This window comes from Chenopodium album, chromosome 1, assembly GCF_948465745.1.
Source record: "Chenopodium album chromosome 1, dcCheAlbu1.1, whole genome shotgun sequence".
NCBI classification, from domain to species: Eukaryota; Viridiplantae; Streptophyta; class Magnoliopsida; order Caryophyllales; family Amaranthaceae; genus Chenopodium; species Chenopodium album.
In genome coordinates this window covers 84,288,834-84,304,589 of record NC_137834.1, presented here as the reverse complement: position 1 = coordinate 84,304,589, position 15,756 = coordinate 84,288,834, and the positions used below count along the sequence as shown (strand labels likewise).

Below are 15,756 nucleotides of genomic sequence, written 5' to 3'. Positions count from 1 at the left end.
AATTTTCATTATTATTTGAAGATCATGTCTATATATGAAGATTTTGGAAATCATAGATGTATATTCTGCTGATTTTTACCAAATTGCTTCGGATTTCATTAGTATTTATGGAAATAAATATCATCTCATTATTTTGTAAGGAATTTTTTTATTAAAAAAAAACTTTAGTAATTTTGAATTTTTTCAAGCCTTTTGAGATGGATAGAAAATGGATAGCAAGTAGTAACTACTGTGTGTATATATAGAGTAAAACCAAAACTATTCATCATACTTTGCCTATTTCATTTTCTACCACCACCAAAACTATCATATTTTTACTTTGTTCATCTTCTACCACCATGGTAATCCCATCAAAAGTTCACGTTGCTCTCCTCGCTAGCCCGGGCTTAGGCCATTTGATCCCTACAGTGGAGTTGGCCAAGTGCCTGGCGGCTAAACATGGCGTCACCATCACTGTGTTTGCTGTCATTCCTGAGGACACTCCTGTGCAAGATGAGCTTCTCCGTTCTGCCACTTCCTTGTGGCCTGAGCTCATCAACACTGTCGTCCTCCCTAGTGAGAAAGACTTTCCATCAGATGTAGGCGTTGTCCCTCGCATGTTGGCAATGGTTAGGAGTACCTTCCCTGCCTTACGGTCCTCAATCAATGGCATGGTGAACAAACCCGTAGCCTTGATTGTCGACTATTTTAGTACTGAGGCAATTGAAGCAATCGCACAGGAGCTCAACATGTTGAAGTACGTGTTCATTGCTACTAATGCGAGGTGCTTGTACTACAATTTTTATCTTCCGTACGTGAAGAAAGAGGCGAACCGGGATGAACCAATCTATGCTCCTGAGAGTGAACCAATCATGGATGATGGTCAATTTAAATTGGTCCTTTCCCTCGCGGACCAGACCATCAAAGAATTAGTCCGTGTAGCGTCACACATGGCAGCCGCTGATGGCATTTTGGTGAACACATGGGAGGATCTTGAGGCCAAGACACTTAATTTATTCAAGGAAGAAAGGTTCATGAAGCATATTTCTAGAACCCCAGTTCATCCAATAGGACCGTTGGTTCGAGCAGGTGAACCAACAGGTTCAAAACCCGAGTTAATGAAGTGGCTAGACCGTCAACCAAATAAGTCTGTTGTTTATGTTTCATTTGGGAGTGGCGGAACATTATCAGCGCAACAGACTATTGAATTAGCCTTGGGTTTAGAGTTGAGCGAGCAGCGATTCATTTGGGTGGTTCGACCTCCTATAGAAAATGATAGCTGTGCTTCTCTGTTTAAGTCCAAACATAGTGATGAGGACGAGCTCTTCGAGTACCTACCAGACGGGTTTTTGAATCGAACTCGCAATGTGGGCTTCGTGGTACCAATGTGGGCCCCACAGGAGGAGATCCTGACCCATGGATCAGTAGGTGCGTTTGTTAGTCATTGTGGGTGGAACTCGTCACAAGAGAGTATTGTGAATGGGGTGCCTATAATCACTTGGCCTTTGTATGCGGAGCAGCATTTGAATGCTGTTTTGCTTACAAAAGAATTTGGGATTGCGGTCGGACCTCAGGAGGATCCTAGCAAGGAGCTGGTGAAAAGAGATGAGATTGCGAAAATGGTGCGAAGGGTGATGGTGAACGAAGAAGGGATAGGCATAAGAACAAGGGTTAATGAGTTTAAAGCAAGTGCAAAAGAAGCCTTAAGTGAGGGTGGTACTTCCTACATTTCACTCTCCAAGGTAGTTGAGAAATTTGTGATATGAAAACATTGTTATGTGAATGTGATGTTAAGTGTAGTACTTAAAGAGTTAAGAAGGCTATATGATTTATATCATGTCTATCATCGATGCACCAAAGTAATAAAATATAAATTTGAAGCTTTTTGTATCAAAGTAGAATATTATAGTTTGAATTTCAACCGTTAAACAAGAAGCTAGTACTACGGAGTAATAAATAAGGGAGTATAAAATTGTTTATTACTCCCTTACTAGAGTGTTGTTTGAGTTTTTTTTTTCTTCATATAGGCACATACCTTACTACGGAGTATATTGTAAAAAGACCGATGTAATATCAACATAAGTTTCCCATGTGTTTTTGGTCGGCCCACCAAATTCATTCTAGTTTGGTCACTGACTATAATTGCAACATAATTGCTTACAAAAAAGTCCATAAAAATTAATTTTTAAGAGCACCCTATATGTTATGCATAAATTCTGGAGGGAGCCCCAGTTGACATTCGTGATAAACAAAAATTGTTTATCTAGACATCTAGTGATATTTTCAAAAATAAATCAACAAAACAACTCAGTTAGTCAGTCGGCATGATATTTTTGTAAATAAGTCAACATTTATAGGGCCCGTATTTTAATAAATGATGTTGACTTATTTATGAAAATGTCATGCTGATTGTGATATTTTGTTGATTAATTTACGAAAATGCCAGTAGATAACACGAAGATAAACTTGTATTTTCCCTAAATTCTAAGAGAGTTTTCCACAAGGCACAACGCCACAACTTGTAAAGAGGAATATAGAAAAAGAGTCAACGGTTACTAGGACTTAGTAACCACCAAGTACGGCCTTCAATTGATGAAGTCAGCAGTTCAACGAAGGATCATGGAGTCTGGTGTACCCTGTTGCATACGCTGCTGATTTTTCAAACACAATTATACCAATTCAACTTGTAGTCTAGAACTTAATACTCCATATTGATTTAACAATGTAGGGTAATTTTGATAACTAAGTACAGAGTACTCCTAACAATTTTGAAAATGATGGATTTTAAGGAAACGTAAGGATGTGTTCACTCCGTTTGGTTCTCACATGTTTAAAACTTTAATTTAATTAAAATCCTAGACGTAGCTACATAAAGAGTATAATATTATTGAGTAATTAATCTACGAAGTACTATCATTGAGATTGAGTAACTTATAAATAGACTTAACTAAATTACTCAAAACGAACTAAAATGAGGAGGTGGGCGATCTAAACTGAAAGAATTTGTAAAAATTACACTGTGATAAATGAAATAGGTAAAGTTAAAAAAAATGAATAAAGTAGTTAGTATAGAGGATACTTCATACGAAGTACATTTTAGATTACTAGTTCATGTAAGTTTCCCCATGTATCCTCTCACCCGTGTATCTTTTTTCTATCATGGGAATTATTTCTTTGAGTGTTGTTCGTTTGATTGTTAATCAAAAACATCACTTGTTGCGACTCATTATCATCTTCTAGTTGCGATTAGGAAGATGCTCTCTATTCTTATGAGAATTAGAGTACTATCCTTTTAATTTTCGTGTAATTTCAATTCTTTAGTTCTAGTTAAAATCCGAATATCCAATGTTATTATAGCTTGCAAGCCACAATATAAGTAATATATTTCATACATTTTAGAATACTAGTCCATATAAGTTTTCCCATACATCCTCTCAACCGCGCCTTTTAATATCTAGGGTGTACAAAACTAGGGTTCTGTTAGATCAATTTGACGGAAATCAATTTCACGGTCCTTTCAAATTGATAGACCCCTCATTAACAAAACTAAAACATAGCAATATGAAAAAGGGCACGACAATGTTTGAAATGCATGCAAAAATCGTAGCTTTGATGAAATAAATTACTATGTAGTTTTCTTTATTTTTGACAATTACTTTTCTCTATTGAATCAACCTCATTATTATTTTTAAATAAAGGTTTATTAGTCCACACAATCAAAGTCACCCGTCTAAGACGGCAGCACACCCGGTGATGAGTGATGAGCTGATGATATATTGATATATAGTATTTTGGTGAAGTAATTTGTAAACAATATAATATGTCACTTCATTAATAAATCAAAATTATAGAGTATACCAATTGACCATCTCAAATGGGTCCATATATATTAATCAAATAAACATTACTACATACCAGTCATTAATCTCAATGTCTCCTTGCCTCTCAACCAATTTTCCAACTAGCTCTTGCATTATTTGATCATCTCCATTCTTGTTCTATAAATACTACATTTACATACTCTTCTTCATAACTTCATTATTCACACTACTTCACTACTTCTTTGCATTGCACCACCACTAAACTCTTCCCTCTTTTGCTCCTACTATATTAAGCTAGCTATTATGATCCCAACTAAACCTCATGCTGCTCTACTTGCAAGCCCTGGCTTAGGCCACCTTATCCCCATGGTCGAGCTCGCCAACCGCCTTATTACACACCACGATTTCCACGTTACAATCTTCGTTGTAACCATGGAGCCCACCGCCTCAAACAAACCCATTGACCTCCTTCCTAAACAACCTTATACAAGCCCAACTTTGTACAACTTGGTTGTGCTACCCTATGTGGACTCTTCAGCTCAAATGAGTCCAAGTGATAAGATCATGACCCGACTTGCCATCATGATGAGAGGCTATGTTCCAAGCTTACGTGCCGAGCTTGGGTCCATGGAGCACAACCCAACCCTCCTTGTTGTAGACCTTTTTGGAACTGAATTCCTTAGTCTTGCAGATGAATTTGACATGGTAAAATATGTTTATATCCCTTCAAATGCATGGTTTTTAGCTATGACCATATGTGTGCCCCTCCTTGATAAACAAGCCAAGCATGTAGGTCCCCTCAATATCCCGGGTTGTAAACGGGTTGAGTATGATGATATACTTGACCCGATTTTTGACCCAGAGAATAAAGATTATGATGAGTACGTTCGTATTGCTTTAGATTTAGGGACGGCTAATGGGGTGTTGGTCAATACATGGGAACACTTGGAGTCAAAAACACTTTTCTCCTTGAAAAACAATAAAATTTTAAGAGAAATATTTAATAAGCCAGTCTACCCGGTCGGACCATTGGTCCGGCCGGTTAGTCTAGATTGTTTAGGGGGAGAGTTGTTAGAATGGCTAGATGACCAACCTAAAGAGTCGGTCCTTTATGTTTCCTTTGGAAGTGGGGGAACTTTGTCTAGTCAACAAACCACAGAGTTAGCTTGGGGTTTGGAAATGAGTCAACAAAGATTTATTTGGGTGTTACGCCCACCTATTGAGCATGATGGAGCCGGGGCCCTCTTCCATGCGATGGACGGTCAGGGTCAAATCATCTCGCAATACTTGCCTCACGGCTTCTTGACCCGGACCCACAACTTGGGTAAGGTGATCCCAATGTGGGCCCCACAGACCGAGATACTAGCTCACAAATCAATTGGAGGGTTTCTATCACACTGTGGTTGGAACTCAACACTTGAGAGTCTTGTCAATGGTGTGCCTATTATTGCTTGGCCTCTCTACGCCGAGCAAAACATGAACGCGGCATTGGTTGAGGAGGAGCTAGGGGTGGCAATTCGCCCGAAGGTCTTGCCAACCAAAGGAGTTGTGGGTAGAGAGGAGATTAAGAAGATGATAATTAAGGTCATGGAAGATGATGATGGGATTAAGATGAGGGTTAGAGCCAAAGAAGTGCAAAAATATGCAAAAGAGGCCTTTACTATAGAAGGGTCAACTCTCAAGTCATTTTCTGAAATAGCTAATACATGTGAGAATAGGTTAACTGATCAGAGAGCAAAGGCAAGTATCATAAATTAATGTTGGGGGCAGTATTACATGTTGCATGCCTTCAATTTGGGATAAAAGTCAATAATACTATTCTGTAACAAAAAAATAATGCATAGAATTTAGCATTTTATAGTTTTTATAAGTGAAGTTGATCTATTACTTTTGTCCATTAGTAGTTCTAAAGTACTTGATCTTGACTTGCTAGCTGTTGTTATCATTAATATATGTAGCCCAGACTATGCACAACTACTTGATGCACAAATTGCTTGTCATTGTAGTCACTTTCAAAATTAGTCTATAATAATGAAAGACTATTGTTAATTTGTTATATGTAGTGTCAAATAATTGCAAGATCTATTAAACAAAAAATTGCAAGATATGAACTAGAAATGAAAACATAAAGCAAGAATATTTTGATAACTTGTATAAAGATCTCAAAGGAAGTAACAAGAAAATCAAATATAGGTTCACAATATCTTATAAATTGAGAATTAATTATAAAATTTGGAAATGCAAATGGTGTTAGTCATTAATGTGACATGACCATATCAATGGGTTCTGTTGCCTTTATTAGCCATGCCATCTCAGTATCATTCATATAAGGTGTCAAAATTTCACGACACCTTGAATGATATGTGTTCAACCAACTTATTTCTTCTGGAGTCAGAAGGCTTAAATTTATCAATTTGTGTTGATACGGAGCCTGACAGTAAAAATTGAATTTTTAGCTATATGCAGTACGATATTGTAACCAGGCTCTGCAAAAAAAGGAATTCAAATTTAGAAAGCCGAAAACTTACCCATGTAATGTGCTCAAACTCCAAATATCCTCGGTCACCAAAGTTAAATTCCGTATTTGCCTCGTTTACTATAAGCACATTCTCCAATCTAATACCAAAATTCCCATCCTCATAGTAACCAGGCTCTGCAAAAACCAAAAAAATGCATATTGTTACAAGAAAGATGAAACTAGCCAAATTTTCTGGGTCGGAAGAGAGAAGACCCTATAAAAAGAAAGTGGAAAGATGAAAAACAAAAGGTAAAATAATAATAAAAATTTATGGACATTGCTTGCAAATCCATCCATACTAACCATCTGTTACAGTCATAGCAGCCTGCAGAGGTACATTCTGAGCTTGAGGTCTGAAGCTAATTAGATGAGGACCTGCTCAAACAGAAACAAACTGAAGGTTAAACTCTAAAAAAATGCAATATATATAATGGAGCTCAGTATAAAGCAAGCAGAATTGGTAAAATATCAATACAATAATAGTTGCCTCTTTGACAATAAGATATGGTTTTACAGGGCCCAACAAGCATCTGGGCAGATGGTTGTCCCATTTCATAACATGAATTCATGCTCTTGTCCAAATGAAGGGAATGTTCTCAAGATCTATCACTGCCTTACTACTAGTATAGTAATATTAGTATGTGTGCTCAGCGAGTTATGTGTTGAATTCAGTTTAGTTATTTTATTGATGCTATAATGATTTTTTTTTTTTTAATTTATTAGCCCATCAATACTGTCCAGCAAAAACAGACCGCGAGTTGTTACTTACAGAATGTGCAAATCAATAATCAATCAATCAAAGCCTTAAGTTTGGCTCATTACATGGGATGTCACTGTCCTACGCCTACAGAAACCCTCCTCCTTTATCCAGACTAGGGACTGGCAGCGGGAAACCCACTGGCGGAGTTGTGCAAATCAATAGAAATAACATTAAAAACTCATCACTCACCTTCATGCACGTTGAGGTAAGATCCTATGCCATGACCAGTACCATGACGATAATCAAGCCCATATTTCCACAGAGGAATTCGTGCAAGAATGTCAAGAGCATGACCTGATACATCAACCATCAAGAAAGAGCATTCACATGCACAATAAATAGAAAGTGGACCAATAAACGTCAAACTGAACAAGAGTATAGTTAATAAGAGGGGCACGAAGAGATGGATCCCATCAGTACACTCAATCATAGAATATATGTCCATTAACCAGCACAGCACAATCCTATAACATACATCTACTTTTCACAACTGGTCAATCAATTATCAAAATACAGACAGAGACTAAAGTTCCAATACCATTAGTTCCTTTTGGAAACCGAGCATCACCCAACGCAATGTGACCTTTAAGAACCTGAAAATATTATACATGTCAGAACTCAAACCAAAATGTATGAAATATTCAGAGAATTCTAGCACAAATCCTTTGTAGCAAGTCTTATCCTAAGAAGTCAACGGCTAAAGTAATATGAAATAACATAAGTACATATTATTGAGTACTTTTAAACTATATGGTGTTTATCCTTAAATAATGGGCTTAACAGTTCTCAATTTCATGACTTAAATAATTTTAGTTTATTAGATATCAGGTCAAGAGAACAAGGGTAATCCATAAGAATGGAAATTTCTCTAAAAAAATGTGAACAGGGCTTAAGGTTTTACATTGACAGATTTTACAAGTCATAATTCAGTATATCTCTTATAATTCAAAAGGAAAAGCTTCTTCCATTAATACAACTTGATAATCAATCGATGAAGCGGACGCCTCTGTAAAAAATACTTTCAATTAAGCGTTGTATGAGGAAGGACAGGAAGCAGAAAGTACTTGTCACCAAACAGGGGGGAAGAAAACCAATTTCTTCAAACCAATACTATTCCAGATTGAAAAGTGTATGTGACAGTTTGACAAGATCATATAATGAAAGCTCATTTTCATTTATTACAACCCTGTGTTAGTTGTAGTTTCTTGGGTCATTTTGTCCACATGTACAAAATACCTCATCAAAACACAAATGTTTCCACCAGTGTAGAATGCAGCCAGCATCCGTTGCAATATGCTAATAGTAATGTTCTTCTAGTTATCGAGGGATAAAGCAGTTGAATTGAGAAGCAATATGACAAATACATACCCCTGTGTAGCAAGCTTTTTCATGAGCAGAAGGTTGTCCAAAATGCACTGTCCGAGTAATATCAGTTGTTCCATCTTGATACTTTTAAAGGCCACCCAACCAAGTAAATAATAAAGCAAGATATTATAAGAAAAGGTTATTAAAGTAACAGCCAAAGTGATTATGTAAGCTGCTCAGATTAAAATGTTGGTCTACCTGTGCTCCTGAATCAAACAGGTAAATTCGATCTGGATCCATCTCAGCACAAGTTTGAGGATCGGGCCCATAATGAATAATGGCTGCATTTGGACCAACAGATGAAATGGTAGGAAAACTCAGGCCCCTAAAATGCTGAAGAGAAAATGAATTAGAAGAATGTTCGATTTTCTAAAAGACTTAAAGATGAGCATGTTGCAGTTCTGATGTAATGTACCAAACCAAATACAACTCTACACTGTCAATAAAAAGTTGTTTGTTATGAAGTTGAAGGTCAATCAATTCATTAGACAAGGTAGATTATATAATTTGGTTTACAATCAATCCATTTAACATGGTTGGTTGCAGAGTTTGGTAATTAATTACAAAGAATGAACAAACAAAAATGTCCAAGGTTTCTCATAAGAACATTCTTAGTAACAGCAGTCAGTAGTTTAGTAGCTCTAAGTTCAGTCATTACAAGTAATAAACTGCAAAAAATGACAATAAAATCCACAATATCGTATGTAAGTTGTTTACCTCCTTTGATGCACGAAAACCTTCTAGCTTGTCACTCACTGAGACTTCCGTCAGTTTATGTGCTTCCCTGCAAAAATGAGAAGAAATGAAAATTGGTGAGCCACACAAATCAAAAAAAAAAAAAAGAATCATGTTGGTAAAATGCTATGGAGACTGTGCATGAGACAGACAGTGAGTACATATCAATATGTCCACCAAAAATAAAGAGACAAATAAAGACATCCATTTTATTAGGATCTGTATGAATAATCACATAATGGAGTTCCTGAATTCTCATGCTAACAACCATTAAACTCATATTATAGAGAAGTACTACTGAACTTTCTTCAGAGAGAAAAGACTACTTACGAAGGTTTTTTCCTTTCTGTCTCAGCCTCAGAAAAATACCCTGGAGCCCCATAAGCCTCCTGCATCTGCAAAGTTTAAATATTAGCTTTTTGAATCAGGAGGCGGCACATTATTAATAATAAAAATAAGAAATTCAAACACTAGTTCAAGTTATAGCTAGTATATTACTCCACAACTAATTTGGCAGATGCTACATCTTTTACGAAATAAAACCCTTCTTTGCTTTTCTTTTCCTAAAATGTCCCTCCCCCCTTCCCTTAATGTCCATATAAGTAAACATATTTCTGGAAGAAAAGTCCTGCAAGTTATAATAATCAATTCAACTGAAAATTGCAATTCTTTCACCCAAATTATAGCGAAAGTGGATCAATAATGCAACTAAAACTGCTTAATAACATTAGGAAGAGGAGAAGATAAATGTAACCCAACAACATATAATTCAATTAATAGAAAGAACTTGTAAAGTTTGTCAATAGATCCAATTAATGATGGTGATACAGATCTGAATCAAAATTTGAATGCTAGAAATATTTTAGCATGCAAAGATTATGGGCCAGGATCCTGAAGGGATCTAATATCCAACAGGTGCCTTCGTTAGAAAAAGGGAAAACAGAAACCATGCATTTGTGATGCTCATCAATTGCTAGCTATTTTCTAATAGCCCCCACCAGTGTTAATGGTTGAGCAGTGTTGTAATGATATGTGCAATGCTACTCAAAATTATTATGATTGATGACCTTGCTGAAAAATTACAGGTGCTAATGTAATTGAGCAATGCTAGGGTGAGACTGTCTCACCAAGTTCACAGACCATTATATTCACATAGAAAAAGACAAAGATATTGAGGAGTAAAGATTCAGAATTCTATAATAATTTTTAAATGTGTGGTCAAAGCAGGGAAAACTAATCATTTCATCATTTTTGTTTACCCCTACCTCTCCATACCCCCAAGGCCCCAAGTTCTTTCCCCTCCTCTCTATCCATCACCCTTACTCCCTGACTAATGACCAGCATTCAGGAATCCCATATAAACCTTTTAGATTATTAATGCCCAAACTTAGAGTGCTTCCAACCTAAGGTAAGTGGCTAGGATAGAACTACTCCTTCCTTTCTCATTGGATGTTTATTTTAAATAAACCACTATTGGTTTGTAGACAATGGTGATTAGGTGGGCAAACAATTGAGGGTGGTGGTGAGGAGGGAAGATGTGTGTCAAGGTTGAAAAGAGGAGAGAAGGCAATGCTGTATGGAGGGTAGGAAAAAAAGGAGAGGGGGTAGTGGAGAGGGCAGATGGACGAGAGGGGATCGACAGAGGAGAGAAGAGGTGAGGTGGTGAGGATGGACAGGGTGAAAGGGTGGTGACCGGTGATGGTCTAGCTTCCAATGGTGGTGATGGTGTTCAGTGATGGAGGTTAGGGAAATTTTGGGTAGTACCATAGTGATGACGGTGATGGCTTGACTTGGGACAATGTGGCAGCGAGACAATTCAAGGGAGGGAAAACCAGATCAAAGAAGAGTTCTCAACAGGACTGGGGCAATCAAGATTAATGGATTATGATGAACTTTTTTAGAGCGAAGAAAATAATTAAAAAATAATACATATCCACTTATTGCCACATATGACATACTCGTGCAAGATGGTTCTATTTTTTAGTAGCTCATTAATGACGTGCTCTTAAACAATATATCCTTTATACAAAAGCCAAGCAGTAAAGGCATAAAAAGTTGAAGGTTAGTTACCTGCTTATCAAGCCACACAAGGAACTGCACAACAGCTGCACCATCCCGCACATGCGCCTTCTTCAAGCCTTCCATTTCAGCAGGATTCTGATAATCTCTATCCATTAGTAGTTAGCAGAAATATATTTTTGAGAACATCTCTACAAAGGCCAATGTTATAAAGATCCTATAGTTATAGTATAAGTTTGATACTATCATAGTAGATGATAACAATCCATTTTTTGTAAAACCGCATTTTGTCAATGGATATTCTAATAAGTTTGAATTGAACGAGCCAGCTAGTTTGGCACTGTTTGCATCTTAATGCATTTTGTCAATGCTATAGCTCGTAGTGAACAAGCCAAAGTAGTTTAACTTTGTTTGCATCACCAATTTAGTTCCAAATGGGACTAGGAAAATGAGGGAAGCTCCATAATTCTGAAAAATGATAACACAGCTTTACTTTGAAAAAAAATCAAAGGATATTAAGTTTAAGCATTTAACAATACCATAAAAATCAATACGAGAAGAACAGGATTTTACAATTACAAACCCATCTGATTTCCTTTCAGTTTCATCTTTTCCCTATTCCATCTGCCTTTCTCAGATCCCACCACATATCAAGGAGATTTTGAAAGAAATCCAGCAAAAACAAAAGAGATCACAGAATTTAAGACTCACATGATTTACTCCCCCTGTCCAAATACACATCAACTTTGATTGTGTACTTAGAAATAACAGGTATGATTTTACACTAAGAAGAGGTTAAAACATTAACTTTATTTTAATCTTCATTAGTACAAAGTACATGAACAACATAATAATGGTCAACTACTTATCTTGGACACAATGAACGCACAAGTGTGAAGTTTGTATTGGGGTGGAGAGAGTACCCAATATCTATAAAATGACTAGCATGGATACAGAGACCCTCTTAAGTGACTAAAGAGGTATTGATTAATGTGAGAATAATATTGTACTTCGGCATGCTAAAAAAAAAAATCTTATAGACCTCTAACCTTCAAAAAAGCAAGTAACCCCCTGTGAAAATTTGATGATAAAAATGAATAAAAGGTTGTCATAAAGAAAAAGTGAGTAGAACTTAAAAAAAAAAAAAAAAAAAAAAAAAAAAAAAAAGGATAAAAACAGAATTGAGTAGAACTTAGGAAAACGGAGGAATTAATAGACGATGATGTCCCATACTCCCATCTATTGAGCCTAATAAACTTAGGTCCCGTCTATTGAGCACTCTCTTCAAAAAAAGACACATCAAACCTCCAACATACATAGACATCCTAGTTTATCTTAGCTTTGCTGCAGGACTATTAAATAGTACAATAAACGCAAGAAAAAGTGTTACCTTTAAAGCTTTTGCAAGTGCCAAAGGAGACTGCTGTAATAAGACTTGATCAGACTTAAGTTTGGAATACAAAGCATAGCAGCATGAACGAGGGTCCATCCATATGAAGTTACAATCTTTTCCCATCTCCCCACTTTTATTTTCTGCAGCATTAACAGACAAGGAAGAAGCAAGCTGATTAAATGCCAGCAGGTCAACATCTGCACCAACTGCATCATAGTCACGGACTTCAATTTTGTTTTCCATCATGTAAGTTTGAACCTGAAAAAACCCCTCATAAGTATGAGTTAAAAGAATGGGCACCAAAATTAAAAGACATAGAGGTTATTATACATTAGCGTCCTTTAATTTTGCGAGATCAGATATTTTGATATTATCAGCCTTATTTGATCCTAAGCTCACATATATTTGATGTGATACAGTGAGCTAACTAGGAACAGCTATGTAACATGTCATCATTAAAAGCCACAGCCAAAAACTGCTTCACGGCAGAGACTGACCTCAGGAGATACTTTTTGTTGGTCCACGTAGAAGAATGTTGCTGCTGATGTTACTACAGCAAAAGCATGAACAACTGGGCAATATGAAACATCACTCCCACGAATATTGAATAACCAAGCAACCTGCAAACAAATTCACCAACATTAATTCATCATGGGGCACAAGAAGACCAGTATATGTTCCAATGGAATTCTAATACATAAGTCCCTCTTCCATCGGGGACCCTATCAAAGGTGCTGCTTCTTAAAGGATTCATTATGTACACACACAGACACAGTGAGCAATTATGCATGCATATATATATCAACAAGTAAATCCAAGGAAGTAAGGAACTCGTAAAAACCATAGGTATAAACAAAGGGAGTCCACAGACATTGCACAAAATAGAAGGACCATTACCTCATCAAGTGCAGAGATAATAATACTGTGTGCTTTCTCCTGCATAAGTTTTCTCCTTAAATCTTGTAACTTTTCGGCAACTGTGCGTCCAGCAAACTCCAGTGGTTGCACCTTGACAGGATTCACCTTAGCTTCTGGCCTATCATTCCAAATTTGATCAACAAGATTGTTTGAGGTTGAAATTAACTTTTGTTGCTTCTTCTCAAGAGCACGTTCCCATCTCTGTGCAGTATCTATTGATACACTCCAGGGGTCAATGCCAATAGCTGCTTCTTCTGGCAAATTCTGGCAGACAACAGATAAAAGAGACAACTTCACTTCAGCATTCACAAAGAATTATTAGAGATAGAAACAATAGCTCAAATGGTTAGAGCTTCCCTCCCGGTTCCAGGAGATCCTGGGATCGATTCTCACCCCCGCCCTTGTGGCTCTCTAAACACCAAAAAAAAAAAAAGGACTCTTCGTGCAGCATCAAATATATTAGCCAACAAACAGTGAAACTTTCAAATGAACTCTAACACTCACATCTGCCATCCAGATCTCTACTGCAGGATCCTCTCCCATACGCATAAGCTTCCACTGATCACTCAGCTGTTTCTCCGCCTGCAAAAAATACCTTCCATCGGTCCAAAGCCTTGCATCATCCGTTGTTATGAGGGCCAAACCTAGAAAGAATATAAACTACTGAGAACTTTCCAGAAAAATCCACTTTGACAAAGAAGAACAATTCCTTGCAAGTCGGGCAAGTTCATTTAGCAATTGAATAATTATTGTGTTTATTGAATAAAACATGTAATCAGCATGGATTACGTGCCTATCAACATCTAGGGAGGAAAGTATATAGAGTTGCACACTCACCAACTAAACAAGATGGACTGACTTATGATCTTAGCATACTACACATAATTTGCAGAGAAGATTCGCAGAAAAACTATAAAACTATGCACAATTCTACATCATAGGTCAAACTTGTTTCTTTAGTGATACGCTATTTTGAAAGACCGACAAATAAGAAATCACCATGAATGACTATGATGAGTGCCACTCCTGCTAAAGATAGTAAACAAAATAGCATAAACAAGACGAGGCAGATTGATATCTTCCACGAAGAAGTAAAGTCATCATGGCAATGAAAGGCATTGCAAAGATTTGAATCACTTGATTGTCATAGAAAACCTCCTTGGCTTGTTGGACCAAGAACACTCACTGCCTAATATCCACAAAACATCAACATATCCGGAGAATGTTCAAGCTATAAGCACAAAACAAAAGCGACTACACCCTCCACAACGACAGAACTAGCTATAATAATACTTGGTAATAATAATCAGTCTATTATACAACTTAGCACACTCCATGATAACACCTACAAACCAAGAATTCACCACTGAATTCGAGTTCTAAACCGGAGTAAAGAGTAATTCAAGATCAATCTATATCGAGATTGCAATAACAAAAATGATAATTCAATTGATATTTCACAAATACAACCTAACTACGAAAGTACATACAGTACCACCGATAATCATATACACAATGCAGAAACAGAAATCCAGGATAAAAAAAATCCAATAATATCAAACAATGACAAAATTCAATGAAAAATTCAAACTAATTATTGAGATGCAATAGCACTTTGCGCTTACCAGCACTTCCAGAAAATCCAGAAATAAATTTCCGCCTTTTATCACGATCAGAAACATACTCACTCTACAAAATCAATTCAAACAAACACAGAAAAAACCTCGTAAAAATCGAAACAATAATTCTACTTATTCTATAATTTAATCTTATAAATTACAATTAAATTTTCAAAATTCAACAAAAAAATCAGAGAAAAAACCTGATGATAATCTTCAGAAGGAACGATTAAGGCATGAAGAGGAGGAGAGTGAGAAGCCATTAAAGATCTCAAAGCAGAGAGTTTGTCCGCCATTTTTGAGAGAGTTTGTGAAAAATGTGGGACTCTACTTTCGTGTTGAATTGAAGATTTATAGGAAGAGAAGTACTATGATAGTTTTAATTGTGAGGATTGTAAAAGTGGTTTAAATGTCAGCAGAAGTCTGTGAAAGATGTACGATACGATGCACCTTTCGAGGTGGGCTAATCTTGATTACTGGATTAAACCAATCGATAGAGTCGTGAGTGAATATTTTTTTTGCCACTTTAAACAAAGTCGATACATAGTACTTTTTAATAATCTATGGAGTAAATAAAAAAAATATTGCTTGGTTGTCAGGATCGCTTTTAATTTAGATTGATTCGGGTT

The 15,756-nt window shown here is 36.6% G+C and overlaps 3 protein-coding genes across 3 annotated transcripts; 2 read left to right on the top strand and 1 right to left on the bottom strand.

Moving 5' to 3' along the window:
• Positions 1–338: 338 nt before the first annotated feature.
• Positions 339–1,854, top strand: LOC145637237 (anthocyanidin 3-O-glucosyltransferase 5-like). Its single transcript, XM_081688715.1, has one exon. The coding sequence runs from the start codon at positions 339–341 to the stop codon at positions 1,743–1,745; it is 1,407 nt and encodes a 468-aa protein (XP_081544841.1). The 3' UTR covers positions 1,746–1,854.
• Positions 1,855–4,093: 2,239 nt separating this feature from the next.
• LOC145559439 (anthocyanidin 3-O-glucosyltransferase 5-like) lies at positions 4,094–5,856 on the top strand. Its single transcript, XM_081620862.1, has one exon. The coding sequence runs from the start codon at positions 4,104–4,106 to the stop codon at positions 5,556–5,558; it is 1,455 nt and encodes a 484-aa protein (XP_081476988.1). The 5' UTR covers positions 4,094–4,103; the 3' UTR covers positions 5,559–5,856.
• A 62-nt stretch (positions 5,857–5,918) lies between these two features.
• LOC145559429 (aminopeptidase P1-like) lies at positions 5,919–15,537 on the bottom strand. Its single transcript, XM_081620852.1, has 16 exons — positions 15,331–15,537; positions 15,134–15,197; positions 14,013–14,152; positions 13,488–13,772; positions 13,088–13,210; positions 12,588–12,848; positions 11,249–11,335; positions 9,509–9,573; positions 9,161–9,227; positions 8,642–8,776; positions 8,447–8,527; positions 7,617–7,671; positions 7,268–7,372; positions 6,622–6,693; positions 6,329–6,453; positions 5,919–6,231 (listed from the first exon to the last, which is right to left on the bottom strand). The coding sequence occupies exons 1-16, from the start codon at positions 15,421–15,423 to the stop codon at positions 6,058–6,060; spliced, it is 1,932 nt and encodes a 643-aa protein (XP_081476978.1). The 5' UTR covers positions 15,424–15,537; the 3' UTR covers positions 5,919–6,057.
• Between the last annotated feature and the right edge of the window lie 219 nt (positions 15,538–15,756).

Excerpts from the sequence above, each read along its gene's own strand:
- LOC145559429 (XM_081620852.1), bottom strand. The coding sequence starts at position 15,423 with ATGGCGGACAAACTCTCTGCTTTGAGATCTTTAATGGCTTCTCACTCT. Across the intron at positions 8,528-8,641 it reads TGTTTGATTCAGGAGCACAG|TATCAAGATGGAACAACTGA; the intron begins GTAGACCAACAT and ends GGCCTTTAAAAG. Across the intron at positions 7,373-7,616 it reads GTTTCCAAAAGGAACTAATG|GTCATGCTCTTGACATTCTT; the intron begins GTATTGGAACTT and ends TTGATGTATCAG.
- LOC145637237 (XM_081688715.1), top strand. The coding sequence starts at position 339 with ATGGTAATCCCATCAAAAGTTCACGTTGCTCTCCTCGCTAGCCCGGGC.
- LOC145559439 (XM_081620862.1), top strand. The coding sequence starts at position 4,104 with ATGATCCCAACTAAACCTCATGCTGCTCTACTTGCAAGCCCTGGCTTA.